The 25,470-nt window shown below is 40.2% G+C and overlaps 1 protein-coding gene across 3 annotated transcripts in view; it reads right to left on the bottom strand.

Annotated features, from left to right (window-relative positions):
* DYNC1LI1 (dynein cytoplasmic 1 light intermediate chain 1) overlaps positions 1-25,470 on the bottom strand; it is a 54,629-nt gene that overhangs the window by 2,508 nt on the left and 26,651 nt on the right. The window contains exons 3-12 of one of the 3 annotated variants that reach the window (XM_086365661.1): positions 16,894-17,010; positions 15,942-16,172; positions 13,739-13,908; positions 11,488-11,581; positions 8,737-8,872; positions 7,914-8,025; positions 5,932-5,991; positions 5,763-5,807; positions 4,974-5,094; positions 2,681-2,836 (exon numbers count right to left, since the gene is read on the bottom strand). In XM_086365661.1, the coding sequence (XP_086221787.1) occupies positions 2,681-2,836; positions 4,974-5,094; positions 5,763-5,807; positions 5,932-5,991; positions 7,914-8,025; positions 8,737-8,872; positions 11,488-11,581; positions 13,739-13,908; positions 15,942-16,172; positions 16,894-17,010 (1,242 nt within the window). Of the gene's footprint in view, positions 1-2,680; positions 2,837-4,973; positions 5,095-5,762; positions 5,808-5,931; positions 5,992-6,488; positions 6,573-7,913; positions 8,026-8,736; positions 8,873-11,487; positions 11,582-13,738; positions 13,909-15,941; positions 16,173-16,893; positions 17,011-25,470 lie in introns of those variants that run through there. The other 2 variants (XM_086365663.1, XM_086365662.1) reach the window with 2 other exon arrangements.

Below are 25,470 nucleotides of genomic sequence, written 5' to 3' on the forward strand. Positions count from 1 at the left end.
CATATGTATCTAAAACTTTATCTAAAGCACATATATGTATACATAAACGTCCTAATTGAAACATAAATTCCCTCATTTTCATTTTTTTTTTAAATTTTTTGGGGGGGTCACATGGCATGTGGGATCTTAGTTCCCTGACCAGGGATCAAACTCACACCCCCGACAGCAGAAGCAGAGTGTCTAAACCACTGGACTGCCAGGGAAGTCTTTACAGTCCCTCATGTTAAACTGCAGGGTCTGTTACCAAACAGAAGTAAAACTAGCACCTACCATTTCATCTCATAAAGGTTTTTTTTTTTTTAAATAAGAAGGCACAGAACAAACATTAGAAAATAGCCAGAAAACAGCTAGAAAATAGCCAACAAAATTTTGTAATCTGGAAAGATGAGTGAGTGGTAATTAAATTAGCAGTCCTGAGACAGGTCATCTTTTCTACACTGAGGGTGACAGAAGCCAGAAACTAATTCAATGTATACTCAGAAATCTGTAAGATTGAAAACAGTAGCAGCAGGTACTTGAGAAAAGGGTGGCAAGAAGGTGTGATTAAAAAAGGAGAATAGGTTAAAGTCTGAAGAGCACTTATACAAACAACAAAAGGAAAAAACACTTCATCAAAATTTTAAAATTCTGTGTTTCATAGGACACTCTTAACAAAGTGAAGGGACGAGCGACACAAAAATACTTGCAAATTCTGTCTTTTATGTAGGGAAGACAATACTTGAAATTCTACATTCGAAAAATGCCCAAAAAACAGAATATATAAAAAACACTTAGACCTCAATAATAAAAAGAAAGCAACCCCATTTTAAATGGGAAACGAATTTGAATAGACATTTCACCAAAGAATAGATAAAAATGGTTATTAAACACGTGAAAAAATTTTCAAAATCATTAGCTATCAGAGCAATTCAAATCAAAACCACAGTGAGATACAACTTCACAGCTGAAATGATGTCTCTAACCAAAAAGATGGACAAGTGGTGACCATTTTGTAATGTATAAAAGTATCAAATCAGGACCTCCTGGGCAGTCCAGTGGTCAGGACTCTGAGCCTCCACTGCACAGGGCACGGGTTTGATCCCTTGACGGGGAACTAAGATCCCACATGCTGTGCGGTGTGGCCAAAACAAAAAATCAAATCACTAGGTTTTATACTTGAAATATAGTACTGTTCATCAATTATATTTCACTCTAAAATACAGACATACACGCAAAAATGTCTCTAACAAAGAGACATTCTGGACTTGGATAAGCAAAACCAAAAGAAAAAACAACAAAAGCCCACAATAACACCTGTTGGAAAGGATATGGAGAAACTAAGGTCCTCAAACTGCTGGTGGGAATGTAAAGTGGTGCAGCGTTTTGGAAACTTTAAACACAGAGGTGCTACATGACCCACCAATGTCACACCTAGATACGTACCCAAGAGAAATGGAAACATGTGCGTGTCAACTGAAGAATGGATAAATAAAAGATGTGTGCAGACCCACACAATGGGATTTTTTTCAACAGTAAAAAAATGTTGATAGATATGCTACAACATGGATGAAACTCAAAAACACTACTTTAAGTAGGCATATACTCTATGACTGCCATTTCTATGAAATCTCCAAACAGGCAAATATGAAGAGAAAGCAAGCAAATCACTGCCTAGAAGGACTGCAGGGGACGGAAGGGTAACTGCTAATAGGTTGGATTTTTTAATTTTTAAAAAAAATTTTTTTACAATGTTGTGTTGGTTTCTGATACAACAACTCAAATCGTCCATAATTATACATCCATCCCCTCCCTCCCTTACCTCCCTCTCCTCCCCCATCCCATCCTTCCAGGCCATCACAGGGCACCAGACTGGGCTCCCTGTGCTCCCAGCAGCTTCTCCCCAGGATCCCTCCGACCTGGTAGTGTATACATATTGCCAGTGTATCTAAAACTTTACACATATATATCTAAGCACATATGTATCTAAAACTTTATCTAAAGCACATATATGTATACATAAACGTCCTAATTGAAACATAAATTCCCTCATTTTCATTTACATTTTCATATACATTTTCATTATACAGCCAGTGTATATGCACGGCTGCTTCCTCCATTTGTCCTACTCCCTCCCTCCCCCACTGTGTACACAGGTCCATGCTCTGCATCTCTTTTCCTTCTCTGCAAGTACGTTCCTCAGTGTCACTTTATTCTAGATTCCATATATATGCGCTAATAGTGTATTGGTTTTTTCTGACTTTCTGCACTCTATTATTAGGCTCTAGGTTTAACCCTCTCACTAGAACTGTCTCAAATTCCTTCTTTTTGATGCGCACGTTTTTAAGGAGATGAAACTGTTCTAAAATTAGATTATGGTAATGTTGTGCGTGGATTCCCTGGTGGCTCAGCAGTGTAGAAGAATCCACCTGCCAGTGCAGGAGAAATGGGTTCGATCCCTGGGTTGGGAAGATCCCCTGGAAAAGGGAATGGCAACCCACTCCAATATTCTTGCCCAGAGAAGCCCATGGACAGAGGAGCCTGGTGGGCTACAGTCCATGGGTATCTAAGAATCAGGCGTGACTGAGCAACTAAATAACAAAAACAAAATGGTTTGTGTAAGTCTGTAAATACATTAAAACACTGAAATGCACACTTTAAATGTGCAATACAGCTGTTAAGAAAGGAAAGGTCCAGTAAGTACCTGATTTTTTGGCAGACGGTGGTAAACCGCCGCCTCCGCCTGCAGCCCCACCTCCAGGGCTACCACCACCAACACCAGGGCCTCCTGGGGAGCCAGTCTTTTTACTCAGCAAACTGTTAAAGAAATTTGCCAGGACACCTTCACTTGTAGCTCCAGCTATTAAAAAAAAAAAAAAAGGATAAAAAACGTACTCAAAGCATTCAACTTTTCTGTAAATTATTATAGTAATGATACACAGAAAATGAATCACACACAGATGTTCCACATCCAGGCCAACTTTAATCTTTTGAGGCTGGGTAACTTCTCTAATCAATCATATATAAAACAAAATATGAGTAAGTGTTAAGAATGCAAGATAATTATTAAAAACTTAGAGTGTTATTTTTTTCTTTACATTTTATTTCTTTTTTGCTGTGCTGGGTTCATTGCTGAAACAGGGTAGAGTGTTATTTTTTAAAAGCCAAAAGCATTTAAAACAGATGCTACTCGTGAATATATATCCCCTTTGAAAGGGGTTCTTCAAAAATAAAAATAGTTGCTTCAAGTATTACACAAAGCTGTCCAATTTGATATGAAAATCAGTAGAAGCTCTAAGAGATTAATGGACAAATAAGCAATTCACAGAAGAAAAATAAACAATTCACAGAAGAAAAATACAAACAGGAAGGAAATACTAGGGGCGGTGGGAGCTCTTATTAGTTAATATTTACAGAATGCTGATTAGGTTTAGGCAAACTGCAAGGCTCCATGTTGATGACAGGTAACCTGAACAACTGAGAAACATCAGGAAAGGGCATAAAAAGACAGGAAGTCTCACCCACCCACATAGGGCAATCATTCCTATAGAAATAACTATAATGCATACAGTTTTGTTCTGCTTGTTAACTGCAAATAATCCATTTCAAGTAAAACATGAATTTTTCCAATGACCTATAGGTATAGTTCAGTCGCTCAGTCGTGTCCGACTCTTTGCGACCTCATGAACCACAGCATGCAAGGCCTCCCTGTCCGTCACCAACTCCTGGAGTCCACCCAAACCCACGTCCATTAAGTCGGTGATGCCATCCAACCATCTCATCCTCTGTCGTCCCCTTCTCCTCCTGCCTTCGATCTTTCCCAGCATCAGGGTCTTTTCAAACAAGTCAGCTCTTCGCATCAGGTGGCCAAAGTATTAGAGTTGCAGCTTCAAAATCAGTCCTACCAATTAACACCCAGGACGTATCTCCTTTAGGATTGACTGGTTAGATCTCCTTGCAATCCAGGGGACTCTCAAGAGTCTTCTCCAGCACCACAGTTCAAAAGCAACAATTCTTCGGCACTCAGCTTTCTTTATAATCCAACTCTCACATCCATACATGACCACTGGAAAAACCATAGCCTTGTCTAGACGGACCTTTGTGGACAAAGTAATGTCTCTGCTTTTTAAATATGCTAAGTTGGTCATAGCTTTCTTTTCAAGGAGTAAGTATCTTTTAATTTCATGGCTGCAATCACCACCTGCAGTGATTTTGGAGCCCAAAAAAATAAAGTCAGCCACTCTCCCCATCTTTTGCCATGAAATGATGGGACCAGATGCCATGATCTTCGTTTTCTGAATGTTGAGCTTTAAGCCAACTTTTTCACTCTCCTCATGCACTTTCATCAAGAGGCTCTTTAGTTCTTCTTCACTTTCTGCCATAAGGGTGGTATCATCTGCATATCTGAGGTTATTGATATTTCTCCTGGTAATCTTGATTCCAGCTTGTGCTTCCTCCAGCCCAGCGTTTCTCATGATGTACTCTGCATATAAGTTAAATAAGCAGGGTGACAATATACAGCCTTGATGTACTCCTTTTCCTATTTGGAACCAGTCTGTTGTTCCATGTCCAGTTCTGACTGTTGCTTCCTGACCTGCATACAGGTTTCTCAAGAGGCAGGTCAGGTGGTCTGGTATTCCCATCTCTTTCAGAATTTTCCACAGTTTATTGTGATCCACACAGTCAAAGGCTTTGGCATAGTCAATAAAGCAGAAATAGGTATTTTTCTGGAACTCTCTTGCTTTTTCGATGATCCAGCGTGAGTAAATGTAACACAAAGCTTTTATAAAGTGCACACCATAGAGTGTATGTTAAAACTACACTGTAAGATGTTTCACAGTCTGCTTCACTCTGAGTTTCTATCTCTATAGATACACAAAGACAAGACACTACCGCACAAAAAAGAAAACAGCTAAGGCAAGAGGTGGGATGACACTGGGTAGATTTCTATTGTGAAATACATTGTGTTGTTTACTCTTAAAAAGAGAGAAATGTACCTTTCATGTTTGGATCGATCTTTTTTGACCCAGCAGGGATGGGTGATACGCTAGCAACGTTGGATGACACAGATCTGTTTGGTGTTCGAGGGGAGCCTCCTGGGACTCTTGGTGAGGCGTCCTAAGTAAAAAGGTGAAAGCCACATGTATAAAACCCTGAAAACTCAACTTCACAAAAATTATCACATAAACAAGTCCTCTACAACTGCTCCCCATCTCTTCTACTGTCCCTTTATGCTGCAAGCCCTGGACAAAAGTGTTTAGCAACCGTGTCCTCATTCTTAGAATACCAGGGACCCCTCACATTTTAGCATATTAATTTTCCCTTCAATGGAAAAAGGGAAACACACAGAATAATGAAGCATGGTTATGAAAAGAAGCGTGGGAGTCAGATCCAGACTCCAATCTGGACTTGCATCCTATCCCACCAACTTAATCTCAGACAAGCCATGATGTCCTAGAAAGCCTCCATTTCGCCACCTGCAAAATGGGGATAAGGATAGGACTTGCCTCATCCGGCTGTTGTGAGCATTTATAAAACAACGTACAAAAATGGTTCAGCCTAGTAACGGATACAGGGCAAACGGTACAAAATAGATCTCTATGATTTCAATATTCTAAAAGGGAATCAAAGTTTATCTTTTAAAATCTCACAAATTCCAGGGGAATTCTTAATTCAACTTTATATCCAAGTACACCCATAAGAGACAGATATACAATTATAGAAACTAAGAACTAAAACAATATGCACTGCATTTTAATCATTTAGTCAGGATCTGTAATACTGACCACAGGCCTTCCAGCTGCAGTTGGTGGTTGCTTTGCTAAAAGGGACTGGAAAACACACAAAAAGTCTAGGTTAGACATTCAGTCATGTATTGCTGTTTTTAAAGAAAATGTGTACAAGAACTGTTTAACCATTAACCATACTAAGTCTGCTTCTGATGTAATTTCATACCTGTAGCTTCATAAGAAACACTTGGTCATCTTCCGCCATAATTTCTTTCTCATGCACAAACTGAAATGAGCAATGCATAAATGAACAGGTCATTATGCTAAAGTCAGTCATAACTCACTGTCTAGATTAGCACAATTTTTTAAAAACACTAAGAATATGAATATTACCTGTATCACATATACATGGGTGGACTGCCCTCCCCAGGGCCCTTCAGCAGAGCCGTCCAATGCTGATCTGCACTAATATAAATGTCCGTATCTGTGCTGTCCAATCTGCCAGCCAGTGGCTACTGAGGAGCTGCAATAACGGCTAGCATGACTGAGGAAGTGAATTTCTCATTTAGTTGTACTTAATTTACACTTAAGAGCCATATGTAATTAGTTCCTACTGCACTGGACAGCACAATCCAAGAGCCACACGCATACAGACTCTTATAAGATTTATACATGCTTATAAAATCTGTGCAACTCAGTGGTAAAGAATATAATGCAGGAGACACAGGTTCAATCCCTGGGTCAGGAAGACCCCCTGGATAACGGAATGGCAACCCACTTCAGTATGCTTGCCTGGAGAGTCCCACGGACAGGGGAGTCTGGTGAGCAGCCCATGGGGTTGCAAAAGAGTCAGACAAAACTTGGCGACTAAACAACAACAACAAAACAACAGTTAGGTGTTTTTAAAGGGCCAATAATATCCCAGTTGAGAGAAGAGCAACTTGCTCCTCGTTTCCTGAAATAAAAATATAATATCTCTTCCATCTGCTGAATAATTAGAAAATAAAGGCCGGGGGGGCGGGGGTGCTGCCAATGCCTCCTGCTCCTCTTGTTTCTGTGCAAGGCAGGCCATGTATTGTTTGTCAACCAGCAGCCAGGGCGATCCTTTGGAAAGGTTAAGGCAGGCGGGATCCCAGCTCCACTGCAGCTTGCCTGCCCGTCACTTTCCACCCCACTGAGCATGAAATCCAGAGTCCCGCCTGCAGCCTAATGCTGAGGCCCTGCAAGACCCTCACTCTGCCTTTCTTCCCTCTGCTCTGGCCCTCCCGGGGGCTCTTTCCCAGCCCCTCCAGCCGCCTTACACACTCCTGCCTCAGGGCGCGTGCACGTTCTCTTCCCGTGCCTCCATATCCTCCCCTCTCATCAGACCTGCCCTCCCCATTCCCGACTGTAACCTCCCACCCACCCACTCTCCCTCCCTGACTGGGCTTCCTTTCCAGAGCACAGATCACCACCTGAGTGATGGCATCTACAGATTCACTACCTCATGGTCCTGTTTAGCACCTAATGCCTAAACGACAGCTCAATAAATATTTGTGGAATGAATAAAAAACAATTTGAAGCACAATTTCGCTGGTAAAAGAGAGAATGGGAAAAAATTGTTTTTAAAGTGTGCATTTCTTTTAATAGACATTCAAACTGAATAACACACCAACTGAGTTTTCATTTGATGCTGTTTCTTATTTCTAACTGCTCTGTAAATGTTTGGACTTTTAATTAAGAACCTTATTATATGCTGAATCAACATTACTTTTTCCTGAAGCATGTTCAAATTAAAAGTCAGTGAGAACTTACTAAATGCGAACACTCAACTTTATACAGCTTTTCAGAAGTGTCTATACTATCTAACCATAAAACACCATCCTTAGCGAAATCAAGACATATGGAAGCAGAGTATCATCCAGAATCAGATTTAAAAATCTTAAGAATGACATGCAACAATACAGAATAAAATGGAGCCTGGCAGCCCCTGGACCTGCTGGGCTCGTGTGAACAACTCATGACCATGAAGAAGATGCGAGATCTGTCTCAAGAGCCAAAAGCGAATACAATTTTTCCACCAAGGTGTTCTTGGCTTTGATTGAGCCCCAGGTTGTAAAGTTCACAACTTCATAGAAATGAAACCCCTTACCTTTCTACCTACAATCTTAAAATTATGGGCTTCCCCCTCAGTTTAAAAGACTATTAAGACTATACACTAAAATTTACCTTTCGGACAGGTGGTTTAGTTATGATGTCTTCAAAATTATCTTCTGCTTTTAACGTTTGAAAGTTTTCATGTAATATTCCTATTTTCTTATCATTATCCCACCCTGCTGGACTAGAAAGAAACACAGATGATAAATTCTCAACCATTTATACAGTCATTCTTTCATTCCATCCATGATCAGATTAAGGAGAACAGTTTTTATGAAGTTAAATTTGACCAATTATAGAAAATTCATCTATTACAATACTCAAGTTAAAGTTTACTAATTTCTACTTAAATTTATTAACTTTCTTGATTCTAGAACTGACATTACAGGTTTTTTGAGAGGAACTAATCATTAGTGTTACCTCCCAATTTATTCAGGTAACTTTTCAAACCATATCTAGGTTATTATACATTGGGTCCTTTACGTACCGTTAATCAATTAAAGAACAGATACACTGACTGATACATGTACCCAATACATAGGTTAGCTATAACAGCAACCTTTCAAAAAGGCTCAGGCCAGTAGTAAATCTAAAAGGCAACAATAATAGATCAAAGCATGTTATAAATAAAATAATCTAGGAACAGATTCTCACCAACTCATCATGGAAAAGTTTACTAGTCTCACTTCAAAACCGAAAATGATACAGCATCAAACTGCAGCAACAGTATATGACAGAACAATATACTTAGGAGTACAGTAGGACCTTCCTGGTGGTCCAGTGGTTAAGACTGAGCACTTCCAATGCAGGGGGCAAGGGTTCGACCCTTGGTTGGGGAACTAAGATCCCATGTGCTGCATGGCACAGCCAAAAAAATTTAAAAAAGCATACTTACATAAATACTGCATCTTTTTCCACAACAACAGCAGGAATCTTATAAGGAAATCCATAGAGTTTCTGGACGATGTACTTATATACTAAATCTATATTTTTATTTTCTTTTACTGAAGCGTATATAAGTGCTGCACCATCTGAATTATACCGTTAAAGAAATTTTTGGACAAACTCCATGAAGAGGTACTGTAAAAGTCTGTGTTCTCCGCTTAACATTTACAGCATATTAGTTTCAAAAATAATTTCCATGGATATAATTACATGGTAATCAAGAATTTCAAAATCATAAAGTATTTCACACACGTTAAATTCAAATGAAACAATCTCTACATAATTGATTTAACTCAGGAGGGCAAAAATCTCGTTAGCCAAGAAAGTAAAGGTAATTAACTGGGTCCACTACCTCTGTATTTACAACACATGAAGACAAGATTTGTTTTTGCTTTTTACCTTCTTAAACTTCATGAAGGAGGGATATTATTTATCAAAACTGTCTTGCCTTTTCAACAAAGGTAGTCGGCACTAGCATGTCTTATAGTTTTTACTAGTCTCAGGAATCAGGACTTTGGGGAGAAAGCTCAGGAAAGCCACTGAACAGAGAAGATGAACCATCAAGAAACATCAAGGAGCTTTCAGGAACAATCCACAGCAACTGTGACCAAAATGTGATATAACACAAGCAGTAACGTGTGTTGAACGTGTGATGAACACGCAGTAACGAACACAGATTGTAACTGTGACCTTTATCCACATGACCTGGTGGACCAAAAGATCAAGAGACACCTGTAGAAAAAGGGGCCATGTGACTACCGGTAGATGATGTGGTGGGAGTGGCTAACAGAAATCTGACCACTGCTCAGGGGGATCTGCTAGTACTTGATGCTGGGTCCCAAGAGAAATGGTGACTCAGGCCAGGAGGAAGTGATGAGACTGGTGTAACCTCTGAACCGGGATATTTGTATTTTCTAGGACACGAACCAAAGCTTGAGAACCTTAAAGTAGTTTTGCTAAATATACTTAACTTGTCATAATACTTAATTTGGTAGAAACAAACTTCACAATCTTAAGTAAAAGCTTAACTGTGTGAACTTAGCAACCATCTTTCTCACAATGAGAACCAATTTATGATAATTTGGAAGATTTATACAGCTGGAAAATTTGCATTATAATGAAACATCTTTTAATTTTAAAGGAAACATGATTTTGAATTGTTGCCCTCACTCCCTGGTGGCTTGGACAGTAAAGCGTCTGCCTGCAATGCAGGAGACCGGGGTTCAATCCCTGGGTCGGGAAGATCCCCTGGAGAAGCAAATGGCAACCCTCTCCAGTATTATTGCCTGGAAAATCCCATGGACGGAGGAGGCTGGCAGCTCACAGTCCTTGGGGTCGCAAAGAGTCAGACATGACTAAGCGACTTCACTTTTCACTTCAGTTCACTCACTCACACATACACACACACGCACACACAACTCACTCTCCTGAAGTGATATGTTTTGTATTCTTTTAAAATCAGCCGGCTTTACTACAGGCCTGTAATTATTTTAGTGGACACTCTTCTTCCTGATTACATCTCTCTATATACATTTTCAAGTGTAGTTTTAAATAACCATTTAAAGAGAGTGCTTGTTCTCAAATTTTCTAATCTGCAAAGATAATTAAAAAGGCCATAAACACCTGACTTCAATTACTCCCACTTTTTGTTTTCTTTGGCAGACGAACGCCCTTTAATTCAACCCAACTAACCGTTATGTGGCATGAGAAGAGAAAGGGCAGCAGAGGACAAAGTCCTGAAGGAAAAGGGGGAAAGGGAGGCTCCCAGGGTCAAGCGATCTTATTCACTATTCGGCCAGGCTTTCTCCACGTGGTTAACGTGCACTAATGACGATGAAAACCTTTGGACACTCTAAGCACGTGTCTGTCACTTACTCTTTCTATCTAGTCCTAATACCTATCATTTAGTCACTTTTCAGACCCACAAGCTTTGGTTTGGGAATGCAACTGCACCAAATCTGATCCAGGAGGGGCGAGTTGAGCACACTTCTCCTTCAGTGCTCTCAAGCCATCTGCAGTTTTCAACAGGAAATTCTAAAAGCATTCACTCACTGATTCATTTTATCCTTCGCTTAGCTGTATATTCATTGGCTCATCTAATCCTTGCAACCTAGACTACACAAGATTCCTATGATTGATTTTCTAACCTTGTGATCATCAAAATTAACCCAGAAAGCTTTTTCAGAATTTAGCACAGATTTCTCCAGCCTTCCTTTTGAATGTTCCAATTCAGTTAACTTTTAGATGGGCAGAGCCAGATTTAAAAACCATTTAAAACCATTGCATCAGACTATGCAATGGAGATGAATGCATACTCTGGAGATGATTAACATACCAAACATATTAAAAATAAGAACACACAAACCCAAACACTGATCTTGCCCTACCACCCACCCCCAAGTAATGAACACCAGTTTTAAATGAGAATATTTACAATGCTAACTTGTTAGAATTTTCTGCATAAGTCTGAGAATTATTTTTCTTAATCATAGTACTTTAAACACATCAAATCAAAGTTACATATTTCAGTACTTGCTTTTGTATCTCAAAATACCAAGACACTTGGGAATTAAAATGAAATTTCTAACCAGAGGTAGGAAGATAAAAGTTTATAGAATTTCTAAGTTCATCAATTTACTCCTCAACTTAAATAAACAAACAGCTTAGAAATATTGCACCAACCAATGTATTAAAAGGATACACTGTAAACAAAACTTCCGGATATGTGACTGAATAAAATCAAAATGCTCATCTCTGTAGTCATGTTCTTTCTCCAACACACTAATGGCATCACACTAATGAGTTAAAATAATTTTAAAAAGAACAATATTAACTTTAAATAATAATATAATGATTTAAATTCAATTTTGGGTGGGAGAATATCACAAAACTACAACTCTGATATGGACCTAGAGTATCAATTACTCCTATCTGTCTAGAGACTTTTAGTCAGAGTCTTGAGACTAATGAATGCTTTCATTACTTAAAGAAGTACTGACTTCTATGATATACTGATCTCTTTGGTGATAAGAACACCAAAGAGAAAGTTTTGGTACATAAAGGAAAAGTAACAGGACAAGCTTATAAACGGCGGTTATACTTGTTAACTCAATGACTTACATTCTAGAACAAGTTCTCTAAAACACTCCGTATCTCCAGGGAGTCTGTACCACACACCATTTCCCCTTTGTTCCTCTGATTATCTGACAACTCTAAACTGACCTTCATTACTTTTCTGGTGCTTTTATTCACTCTCACTTCAATTTTACCAACAACAGAAAAGAGAAATTACAGGGTATTTCTGAAATGTCACCAGTTCAATCAAAGAAACAAATCTGATTTCTACTTGCAACAAAAAAATGTTAGGAAAAAAATTAAAGCATGTTCCAAACATGACATCCAAGTAACGTCACCAAAACTTCTGAATTGGAAGCTTATGAAATCTAAAAATGAACAAGTATTAATCTAGGGTCCAATCTGTCATTTTTTGTCATGCATATGTTTATCATAGAACGGTTTCCTTTATAAACAGCATATAAAATGTGGCATATTTGTCCATTCTATAGAACTGAGAGCATTTCAAATTATTAAAGATACATATAATTACTATAATGTCACTTGGCAAAACATGACAGTTTACTAAAGATATTTTTAACTGAACTATGAGGATGTGGCAAGTAACAGGCTGAACCTCAATGTCCAGGGTCTGTAAAATGAGCTGAGTAACCCATCTAATCTGAGACACACATTCTCCCACATCCACATATTGTAAAACCTCTTAAACTCAAGTAGAACTGATGGTGCCTTAGATTCTATGAAATACTATAAATGATCTCTTCTGGCTTGAAAATTTTATGAATCTATGACTCATCTGATACTGATTCAGGTCCCTTTTAAACTCAACATTTTTTTCATTAGAAAATAAGATCTTTTATGAGGCAATCTGCAGTGTAAAAACAGGAAAATAGCTGCCGATAAGCAGCTGTTTGCCAAACAAAATCAAAACAAGCCATACGCGAAAGGACTCTACTGGGAGAGCTTAGGCACAGGTTTACAGAAAAGGTACAAGCAACACTTCCAACTCCACCAGAATTACCATTTGAAAAGCAGGCAACAAATTTTGACTTAATTATTTTCAATCGTACCCCCATTCCTTTGTTATTGATAAGTTTTACTTTAAACTCTTCAAAAATTAAATATTTTAAAATTTATCATTTTTATCCGAAAGATGAATTCCATACCCTCTTTCAATTATATGCACAAATTTCACATTACTTTTTGATAATAATTTTAGATAGCAAAAGCGTTTATATGTTCTATCATTTTCTTAACTAGTTCGTGGCTTACTAAAGTAAAAACACACTACTTAAGACCAAATAGGTAGAAGATGAAGTATAAATTTTTTTTTAAAGGAAATCTGATTTTATTATAAAGTGTATATATACAGTGACAGAATGAAATTAACAGAATTTTTATAATAGCAACCCTACCAGAATCTCTTTAATAAAAGGCTTTTGATAGATGCATATCAACTTTACATAACAAGCACTGATAAAAGTCTTTAAAATCAAGTCCATTCTACATACAAAATCTCCTAATATATCAAAATATCGGCATATATAACTCAATGCAGGAAAATATTTTACAAACTTGATAATCATCATCTTACCTGTAATTCTTTCTACTAAACTGACAATTTGAACTCTAATCAGAATTAGGAAAATGAAATTCAATCACAATAGAACATCTGAAGTAACACTTTCTTTCAAAGGAAACTACGATTTAGATCACAAGGTGAACATGTGAACAGCATTCAATATTTTTAACTATTATTTCTAGTCTGGAAGTTACCTAGAAAAACTAATGCGTCACCACCACAAGGAGCCTAGAAAATAAACAGCTGTTCATCCCGGGCCAACATCAGTAGCAGAACCTACAGGAAGCAGACTGACCTTTGTGCACACCACTAGTACTGGGACGCCCAAGTTCTGTGTAAGCGTGTCCGCACCCAGAGGCAAGAGCACGCTGTCATCTCTGTCTTCCTGTGACGCGGTACTTCTTCTCTGAGGGGAAGCTGGGAAATCTTCTCCTGGTTCTACATATTCTTGAAAATCTCTCACCACTGAAAATCAAAGGAAGGTAATTTAATACATAGTTTAGAAACAGCTTTTCATTTCACTAGGTAGTTTTTCTGCCATAATCTAGACATGTATTTTTTTTTTTCACTAGAGTTCGTACTTGGTCTTATAAGCAACAAAAAGGGTTTGAGAAATCTGCTTCAAAGACAGTACATAAACACTGGATGCTAGACCCACATTAATTATCAGGAGGCAGAACAAACGCTGAGTGGTTCCAAAGAGCGGGGTTCAATGCAGGCCTGGCTCATCTGGGCAAATTACTATGGGCAAGTCACAACCGAGCTTTGTCCCTCTTCCTCTCTAACTCACAAAGGGCACTTGACAGATAAAGGAAAAGATAAATGTGTGTTGGGGGGGTCCACAATTTAAAAGACGGTTCCAGATGACTTTCTAATAGTAACTTCTCTCTAAACGTTTTATTCAGGTCTTTTTATCTAGGTCCAATCTTGAGCCGTATTTATTCTATCACTCCCATAAGAACTAATGAGGTATTACCAAAACTGATAAATTTTTAGAACTCATCTGCAAAACTATCAAAACCTTCACTTAAAAAAAAGCTACTGTGAGTATACCAAGGGCCTTAACAAAGTATACTCTGATTTAGTAATTCCTCGTCAAAGAATTCTTAAGGAACCAATGATAGATACACACAGGGATTTCTACAGGACTGATTTTCATGTTTAAAGGCAAAACGACAGCACAGGATAATAAGTGCATGAGGGAATATTATACAGAATCACGGAGGAGGAAAACTCTCCTAATCGACATGGGGTCGGGAAGAGGGTGCCCTGGACACAGGGGCACGGGCACACCTTTGCGCACGCGCGCTCAGTCGCTTCAGTCAGGTCCGACTCTGTGCAACCCCATGGACTGCGGCCTGACAGGCTCCTCCATCCACCGGGATTCTCCCAGGCAAGAATACTGGAGTGGGTTACCATGCCCTCCCCCAGGGGATCCTCCCGACCCAGGGATCAAATCCGTGGTATCTTCTGCATCACAGGTGAATTCTTTACCGCTGAGCTACCCGGGAAGCCCATGCACACCTCTACTGCCCTTCAAATAGGAGGCTGAAACCTCACAGTGGTTCTCAAATTTGAGCACGCACCAGAAGTTTCTCACTCAGAAGTCTACGGCAGGGCCTGAGAATATGTATTTCTAACAAACTCCCAGCTGTACTGTTGCCGGTCGTGGGACCACAGACTGAGAACCACCTTATGGCAGAAACTTAGAGAGGCAGGAAAAAGCTCCATAGGCAATGGCCAAAAAGAAAAGAAAGTTACAGATTAAAAGCAGTTAGATATCTTTTTTAATGATTTAGGACATACATTCTCTTACGTTTCTACTGTTTCCATGCACATCAATTTCAGTAAGCTGTCAAATTTCCCCTAAAAGTTATCAGCTAACGACAGCAAAGAACAGCAGCATGCCATCTGTATATTTCCTTAAACGAAGTGCAACACCGACATATGAAGAGCTCTCAGTGAAATAAAGAATTGTGACAACTGGCTTACAACTTGTCAGAAACAACCCATATTATTTTCATAATTTCCATGAAAATTTCCAACTTACATGGGCACATACAAAATACATTATGTACTTCATAAACCATAAAACCAGCTTCACATCTTTATGTTATAGTGTTAACATCCTTATGGACATACTTCATTTTGACAAGCTTAATAAGATTGCTCCACTTATCAAGAAACTAAACTACTGAAAATGAGCAGCTGTAGAAAGATTCAGAATTTTTTATCCTGAAATACCGCTCTCCAAATGAACACATACGGCCTTTTGGCAAACAAGAAAGGGCATCTCTTCAGAAGAGTCTGCCATTATGCGTATGCTTCCAGTGTAAAGCTATATTAAAACTTAGCACGTCATCCAAACTGAATTTCAAAGGCAGTACTCACATTATGTTTCCATCATCAAATCTTTTTCAAACTCAAAAATTCCTAACAATTATGAAAGTCAACTAGGAAATTTTGTCTTCAAAATCTGTATTGTCTAGACTACTCACACTTTTGTTCCATTTCTTTCATTTCTTCAGGAGGAATTTTCAATTTGTCAATATGTTCTCTAACAACACTTGCCCATTTCTGTAAAGAATCCAAAGCAGTCCAAGGCTTTGACATGTCAACAACCAGCATAACTAGAGTGTCCTTCAGAGAAATGGCATCCAGTGAAAATTTAAGGAGGCCTTTGTGATATGGGTCTCCATCCAAGATCCATACATTGCATCTTGTTTGATCTGCAAAAGACAAAGAAGGTTACCACGGCAACAAGATAAAGTCATCTCATCATCCAACTCACAATACTACTTGGTATTCTAGGGCAGCTCCACAGGAGAGGTTTCCTTTGGCAAGGTTCAACTACTTAGGTGACGTCTACCAATTCAGTATATTCCTAATGAATATTCAAGAAAATGATTTAACTGCCAACACAGAAAATGAGCATCCTCTACTTCGAACTTCTCAATCCCAAACCACAGACTGAATCACTTGTTTCTATTCTTACCATCAGAAGATAGAGCCATGCATATTTAAGATATTATATACAAAAATGAGAAAGCAAGTGATCTACAGAAGACAAAAATGGCTGATCAGATGAAAAAAGCTGGGAAGTATATGACATTTTCTTGTCAAAAAATGAGAAGACAGAAAAACGAGGGCAAAATATTCACAAAACACTCTTATTTCACTAAACAGGAGAGAAATGGAACTTAAAAACTGAGATTCTTCAAGGTCAGCGAGAAAGCTGAAGTTCACATACCAATACCTTAAGATGTTTAAAAATACCACCATATGAATCCCAATCCCAAACCCTAAACTATTCACTGACTGGCATGAGATAGTACGAATCCTGGTAAAATAAATGACACTAAGCAAAGTCAAAGACCAATATTCATATGGACAGCAGCGCAACTTGAAGAAAGACACCAGGAAAATTAATTACAAGTGAACGACACTCACCGTCCCTGTCTTCATCATGAACATTTAAATACAGATATTCCAATCCTCTTCCTTTCTTGTACTCCTCTATTCCCTGAATTTTTCTTATTAAGCTTGTTTTTCCAGCCCCATCTTCACCTGTAAAAAGGACAGATCTTTAAAATCATAATATGGACTATTTAAGGATGCTTTCTAGTGTGCTGAGTGAAAAACCCAATTGGAACTAGCTTCAACCAAGAGGGTAATTTGCCAGATGAGTAGGTAACTGTACAGGAGAAGATGCAGACTTCACCTCCATGATTCTCTCTCCATTATCTCCACTCCTCTTGTTAAGCCTCTATTTCTTCTATTACGAATGATCTCCTCTGTGGCTATCTTTTAAGAAGCTCAACTTTTACACCATCCTCATTCAAGCTACAAGGAATAAAAGACCCTCTCTGTCATTTTCTAGTCTGAAGACTCTCAGGTAAAGACTTTTAGTTGGTCCAGCTGGCATCATGTGCACACACCCAAGGGCCACTCATGAAGGAAGGGTCATAGGTAAAAACTGACCAGGGCAGGGACCTGTGACTGACCTCACCCAAATAAGGAAGGCATAAGAAATACGTAGCAAAGGAGAGGGGTGAGTAACTTAGGGGTGGTGAGTTGAGTAAGAACAAGGGTAGAGAGAATGTAGAATAGACAAAAACTGTAGGCTTAAAAAATATTAATAGCAAGAAATCACGTGACTTAAACCTGGCACAAATTTCAGAAGCTTAAAACTAGGCCAGCTATTTGATGGTTTGGTGGGAGGTTTTTTTTAAAAAGCTTTTTTTTTAATATTGGGGCTTCCCTGGTGGCTCAGATGGTAAAGTGTCTGCCTGCAGTGTGGGAGAGCCAGGTTTGATCCCTGGGTCAGGAAGATCCCCTGGAAAAGAAACGGCAACCCACTCCAGGACACTTGCCTGGAAAATTGCATGGTTGGACACAACTGAGCAACTTTACTTACACTTTCTTTAAATACTACATGTTACTATTTCATGGACCTCTTTTGTTATTGGCAATATCATGTTATTAGTACTTAATAAAAGTGAGTTTCTTGGATCTAAGGACTTATTTCTACAGATTCATGAGTTCTCTGAGAATTTCAAAATTATTTTTAACTTTCATGTTGAGCATTTAAGAAACTATATATATATATCCTGGATTTTCTAGCTATCTTTAACTGTCAAAGCTGTCAAGAAACTGCAGTAGCCACCTGTGCACTGGTGTTTATCATTCTACTGGTGCCAAGCTAAGGCCAAGGGACGCAGACAGAACAGAGCAGAGAGTGGCCACAGGGGCAAGCCAAACTCACAACAAAGTGTCCCAGGGAAGTCAATGCTGTTCTCAATCGCACTGCTCCTATTGGTTTTAAACCATTTCTCAACACTTCACAGCAGTAAGTGCAGCCTTTGCTATTGTTCAGTTGCTTCAGTCGTGTCCCACTCTTTGGGACCCCGTGGACTGTAGCCCGCCAGGCTCCTCTGTCCATAGGATTTTCCAGGCAAGAATACTGGAGTGAGTTGCCATTTCCTACTCTAGGGCATCTTCCCCACGCAGGAACCGAACCTGTGTCTCCTGCATTTCAAGTGGATTCTTTACTGCTGAGCCACCAGGGAAGCCAGTATTTAAACAGGTGCTTGGGGAAAAAACCTGTATTTAAATAGATGCATGGAAGAAAACTATTTTCAGGAGACCAGTAAGTGTAGCCTTAACTAAGCAATAAAGAACTTGTCATTAAAAAGAGTACTTATTTTTCAGCACTATTTTTGCAGTAAACTATTAAAGATCCACCAAGGGAATTTGCTGGTGGTCCACTGTTTAGGACTCAGTGCTTCCCCTCCTGAAGCTGGATTCAATCCCTGGTCAGGGAACTAAGATCCCACAAGCCACGTGGTGCAGACAAAACAACAAAATAAAGAGTCCATCAAAATAACAAACTGGGTTGAAAACAGTAATAACTATGATAATGACATGCATTCTGTGATAATCACACTTAAAATAGAAATCACAAATTCAACCAGTGAAAATGAAAACACAGACTTCAGTTTACTATTAAACTTATTTAATTTCAGCAAAACATCATTTGTTATACTGATTACTAATTTGAATGTTATCAGTTTTACAGTTCTTATGGCATTTACTTTATAATTTTTTTTGTTTGTTTGCATCGTGCAGCACGTGGGATTTTATCCCATCAGGGATCAAACCCACACCCTCTGCACTGAAAGTGTAGTCTTAACCACTGGACCGCCAGGGAAGTCTCTATATAATTTGCTTCTGTAGTTCAAGAACTATAAAACAAAACATAAGAATTTATATCTAGTCAACTAAGTGGGCACGAGCAACAGACATAAAACAGTCTAAATCATAGTGAGATCTAGGAAAACTTGCTTTTAAAGAGGGCCTTGGCAAGATCAGAGGATTTTTAAGGCTGTGAGACTATTCTGTGCGGCACTATAATAGTAGATACAAGTCATCAGGCACTATATTTTCAAAGTACATAAAAACAGGCAGTAAGTAGTCAGGTAAAACTTCACTTAATATGACCCAGGATTTAGCTTATCTCTTTAATTTCCATTTTAGATGTTAGAAAGTGAAAGGGTATGTTTAGAAGAGTCAAAAAACTTGAGTTAGTTTCAACTTTTTTTAAACGTTTCAAATATATATTTTCTATATAAACATTTCTGAATAAAAAATACATATACTTGTAGATGATCTTAAGCATAAACAAAAAGAATAAAACCACAGCAACATCAGTTAGAAACAATCACTGATAATTTGGTCATCTACGGTGAGATGACGAGTGTTTCCTTAAGCTGTAAGTTTCTGTCTCCTTTTAGTTTATCTAACTGTAAAGGCTTGTAAGTAGTATCAGGTCAGAACTCCAAATTCATGACACTGTTAGGTAGTTAGAATAGGAAAACGGACTCCAAAATGGCGGTGGCTAAAAGACAAAGAAAGGAAAAGCCCAAGAAAATGAACGAAAGAAAATCCGAGGACCAGAGTGAGACCTCGGGTGGAACAAACAGCCCTCCTGGCTAGCCCATTTTACACACAGCAGGCTCGGGTGAGAAGAAGGAACATATAAAAAGAGGAGCCAAACTGAGCCCCTCTCTTCTTTTGGGTCGGCCCGCCTCACACCTCAAGGATGTATGTTCCTTTGCTTACCAAATAAAACTGAGCTGTAACCGAGCCGTAACACCAGTCAGCCATTTCACATTTTTGGTGCAGTGAGACAGAACCAAGGAAATTACACACTCCCCTGACATATCAACAAATATTATCAATTGTGGGACTTTCCCTAGCAGTCTAGTGGTTAAGAGGACAGTGAAGATACCAAGAATCGACTCAGTGGAAAAGACCCTGATGCTGGGAAAGATTGAAGGCAAAAGGAGAAGGGGACGACAGAGGATGAGATGGTTGGATGGCATCACTGACTCAACAGACAGGAGTCTGAGCAAGCTCTGGGAGACAGAGGAGGACAGAGGAGCTTGGCATGCTGCAGTTCATGGGGTTGCAAAGAGTCAGACACGACTTAGCCAGCGAACAGCAACAACTAGTGGTTAAGACTGCACTTCCGATACAGGGGGCACAGGTTCAATCCCTGGTCAGGGTACTGAGATTCCACATGCCGTGCGGAGAAGTCAAATAAATGAATTAAACACACACACACACACATATATATACTGTCAATCATAAGGACATAGGCTTACGATTCTAAGTTCTTGCAGCCATCACTATAGCGTGGCTGTTTCCTTTTTCTGAGGTCTGTAGACAAGTGGAAGGGCTCTCCCTCACTTTTGTGAGATCGGAGTTTGTTTACCATCATTCACTTCACTGGATTAATGATTCTCAAAAATGCATCAGACTCCCCTGGGGGGCCTGTTAAAACACACTGCTGGGCCTCGCCTCCTGGCTTCCTGGTTCAGTAAGCCTGGGGTGGGGCCCACACATCTGCATTTCTAACAAGCTCCCAGTGTTGCTGATGCTGCTGGTCCAAGGACCACACTTTGAGAACCGCTGCATAGACATTTACTACACTAAGCCAAGCACTAGGAATACAGAGATCCACGGTCAAAGATGCTGTCCTACGAGCTCATAAACTGGAGAGGGGAAAACAAGCAGAAGAGGAGTTCAAGATGCTGTCATCAGGACTACAGCAGAGATGGCCAACAACCAGGAAGCCAGCCCAAAGGAAGACTCTGGTTTTGCCTGGAAGTCAAAAAGGGTTTTGAAGAGAAGGTAATATTTCAGTCAAACCTTGTAGTGTTCATGAACCATACTGAGTTACTCTCTCCAAGAAGTAGGGAAACACATCTAGAACCTGGAGGCAAAGAAGTGTCCTTCTAGAAAAGACAGATAATTTGAATGCAAGAAATGTAGGATGTGAGGAAGAAAGGGGCCAGAAAGTGAGCACAAAGAGGGAATGCAAGATTATGAAGGGCATCCTACACCAGTCTGAGATAGACGTTATCCTGAAGAGTCCCTGGTGGTATTTAGGCATTTTAGAAAGACTGCTATCGCAAAAGTGTGGCAGGGTGACTGAAAAGGTAAGTTTGAGAGTAAGAAGACTAGATACAGTAAGCCCCCTACATACAAACCTGCAAGTTGCAAACTTTCAAAAACGTGAGTGTGCCTTCCATCAACATCAGGCATGAGTGAAACTGCAGCTTGCTCTGTCTCCCGTCGCTAACATCCTTCAGGTCTACCTACCATCTCCCACGTCCTTTCCCTCCTCCAGTCAGTAACTCTTATTGCCTCCTCACTCAATGCCAGACCCTGCGTGCCAGCTGCTGCACTGCACTACTGTACAAGGTGGCAAGGATTAGTCGCTCGGTCGTGTCCGACTCTCTTCGACCCCATGGACTGTAGCCTGCCAGGCTCCTCTGTCCATGGGATTTTTCCAGGCAAGAATACTGGAGTGGGGTGCTATTTCCTTCTCCAGGGCATCTTCCCAACCCAGGGATTGAACCTGGGTCTCCTGCACTGCAGGCAAGGTACTGTACTATAAGATTAAACGTTTTATTTTTTGTGTTTATTTTTTCCATACATATAGTTTGTGTGAAAAGTATTATAAACCTGTTACAGCGCAGTACTCTATAGACAATTTTGTTAGTTGGGTACCTAGGCTAACTCTGTTGGACTTAGGAACAAACTGAACTTATAAATGAGCTCTCAGAACAGAACTTGTTCATACGTAGGGGATTTAACCATACTAGACTATTAGTGGAATGCTGGCGAGAGGCAGAGTCACGACTGATGCGACTCGGCAGCAGCAGCAGCAGCAAGAGGCAGGCCTGAACTAGCGTATGACGGTCGGGGGTGGGGGCGGGGGTGGCAGCTGGACTCAAAGGCTGCACTGCTGGGAGTTGGCAGAGAGGGAAAGGAGACACAGAAGGCAGAGAAGCCTGTCCCTTGCCCCACCCTCTGCTGTGCTCCCACCTGCCTTCAGTGGTTGGCCCTACATCTTCCTGGAAGGTTTCCAAACCACCCAACGTTTGTGTTCCCCAGGGTTCCTTCCTCAGACCCCTGCTCTCCTCACTCTACACACAATTCCAAGAGAATCTCCACACAAGACTTCAGGACCACCTATAATCTACTGACTCTCAGATTTCCTTCCAGTCTCAGCTGCTCAACCACTTATTGTTCAAACCCATTTAGAGGTCCCATGAATAACTCATGGGGCAATATGCATAAAAGCAGTACTGTTATCTTGCCACCTAATTATTCATGTAACATTCCAACCTCAAGGCTTTGATCCACTGTTCCCTCCCATTTAGAACATACTCTCTTCAGAAATTTATGTTACGTTTGTTACCTAAGTTTCCTCCCAACCTCCCTCAAATATCATGTCCTCAGGTAAATTGTTCGTAACCACTGTATTTAAACTCACAAGCTTAGAGAAAAAAATAAGTCACAACCTCCCAACACTCCGGCTGTGTGTTTTATTTTTCTCCACTGAACTTACTAACAGAACATAGGTTTGTCTGTTTTTTTTGCTTAGTCACTCTATCACCCAAAACTCCGGAGGACCAGGCATTTTTGTGTGCTGATGACTGCTACATCCCGGTGCTTACTAACTCTTCACAATGGAAGGTATATTCCTAAGCCGCCTACAAAGCAGCCACTGATAAATTGTCACAAACAAGAAAAAATGTGGCAAAATAGTAATACAACTTTCACAAACCCCTGAGTGAAAGATACAAATTTTGTCCCCTTAACCAGGTACGGAGGGTTTTTAAACTTTATTATGTATTGAAAGTGAAAGTACCTCAGTCGTGTCTAACTCTTTTGCGACCCGACGGCCTATACAATCCGTGGAATTCTCCAGGCCAGAATATTGGAGTGGAGAGCTCTCCCCTTCTTCAGGGGATCTTGCCAACCCAGGGATCAAACGTCAGTCTCCCACGCTGTAGGCAGATTCATTACCAGCTGAGCTACCAGGGAAGCCCATGTATTACTATTTATTGTGTATTAATGGCTTTGAAATGCAAAAGCCTCAGAAGTTAGGATAGAAAAAGGATGAAATTTCAAGTTCATCACCATGTTTCTATGTAAGAAAAATTAAGACTGTCATCTACCTTTGTTCACCCACACTCTGAGCAGTCAGGACCACCGTAACTGCTGCTCCCATCTCTATGGAAGCAGCAGTGGCAGCAAACACCGATGGCCGATCTCATGCCGCTCGGTCAGTCCAGTCATCAGTCGTGTCCGACTCTCTGCAACCCGTGGACCACAGCACGCCAGGCCTCCCTGTCCTTCACCCACTCCCGGAGTTCACTCAGACTCATGTCCATCTCGGCGGTGATGCCATCCAGCCATCTCATCCTCTGTCGTCCCCTTCTCCTCCTGCCCCCAATCCCTCCCAGCATCAGGGTCTCTTCCAATGAGTCAGTTCTTCGCATCAGGTGGCCAAAGTACTGGAGTTTCAGCTTCAGCATCAGTCCTTCCAATGAATATTCAGTATTGATTTCCTTTAGGATTGACTGGTTTGATCTCCGTGCAGTCCAAGGGACTCTCAAGAGTCTTCTCCAGCACCACAGTTCAACAACATCAATTCTTCAGCGCTCCACTCACATTATGGTCCATCTCTCACATCCATCATATGCATTTAACCAACAGTCTAATTCCAATATAACCACATCTCTGGGAGCATGATGATTACCTCCCGTTTGAGGATACTAGGGTTCAGAACTGTTAAAATGTCTTATCCAAAGTCTCAAATAGTTAGGAAATGACAAGGTCAGGATCTGAAGTGATAAAAAAACTTGAACTCCAAAACACCCTCTTTCCTTGGGACTTCCCTGGTGGTCCAGCGGCTACGACTCTGCGCTCCCAATACAGGGGCCTGCGTTCCATCCTTGGCTGGCAACCAGATCCCACATACTGCAACCAAGAGCTCACATGCCGTAACTAAAGATTCCAAGCATCACAACCAAGACCCAGTGCAGCCAAATAGATATTTTAAGTGTCCACTTTCCAATATACTACACACACACACACAGACACAGACACACACACACACTAAATCTTCAGAAAACAAACATACTGCTTATTATTTCTGTCTTATGACAAAATAATAAAGTATTCCTGTTTCAGGGGCCATTTACTTTCAGAAGAAAGGCAATTTAAGCATTCCTCTCTCTCAACTGCCTTTGAGTGATGGGTGGTTCTGTTCCCACTCTCCTGATTCTACTCTAAGGACCACGAATGACGTTTGTTTTACTATGCTGGTAATTTCTTCTCTCCTGGAATTTTAGACCTTGGGGATCCATTTTATGAAAAATTTTACAACATTAAATTTGAAAAAGAGTATACTGTCAAATAAATGTAATATGATAAATATGGTAGAGATTTCCCCCCCATGGCCCCACCCTGGATTCTGAAATTTCTCATTTCTGGTAACAAATTACAAACGTTCACAATGAGAATAAGGAACATTAAATAAACACACACAGGCTATAAGAACTCCAATGACACCCTCTCTACTTACATGAGGGAACAGGCCAGGGCACACCCACAGACACTGTGGGGCAGAGTGACAGCCGTCCCAGCCCCCCAGAGAAGGCAAGTCAACCTTCTCACAAGTGCGCTCCTGGGACTTCCCTGGCGGGATGGTACTTAGGAGTCCACCTGCCAATGCAGGGGTCACGAGAACTGAGCCTGCGTGCCACAAATGCTAAAGCCCGAGCACCCAGAGCCCAGGCTCTACAAGAACCACCACCACGACGAGCACCTCCACCAGAGAACAGCCCCCGCCCGCCGTCACGGGAGAAAGCCCTCTCACAGCTACGAAGGCCCAGGACAACAAAAAGAACCTTTAAAAACAAGAATACTCTAAATCTAAGAGAGAAGATTCTCAGGATGTTTGAGGATGCACTTTGCTTGCTGAAATAAAATCTTTTCAGGAACAAAATTTCTTCCCTCATCAACATTAATGACATTTAGAAGTTAAACAGTTGGCTGAATAAGTAAATATTGATATTTTATACATTTTAAAATAAATCTTAAGCCTCAATTATAATGATCATTTTCTGCTGCTGTCCCTTTTGTTTAAAAAAAACAACACCTAAA

Source organism: Bos grunniens, chromosome 22 (assembly GCF_055505025.1).
Source record: "Bos grunniens cultivar Pamir isolate PY7600 chromosome 22, Bosgru_T2T1.0, whole genome shotgun sequence".
Lineage (NCBI taxonomy): Eukaryota > Metazoa > Chordata > Mammalia > Artiodactyla > Bovidae > Bos > Bos grunniens.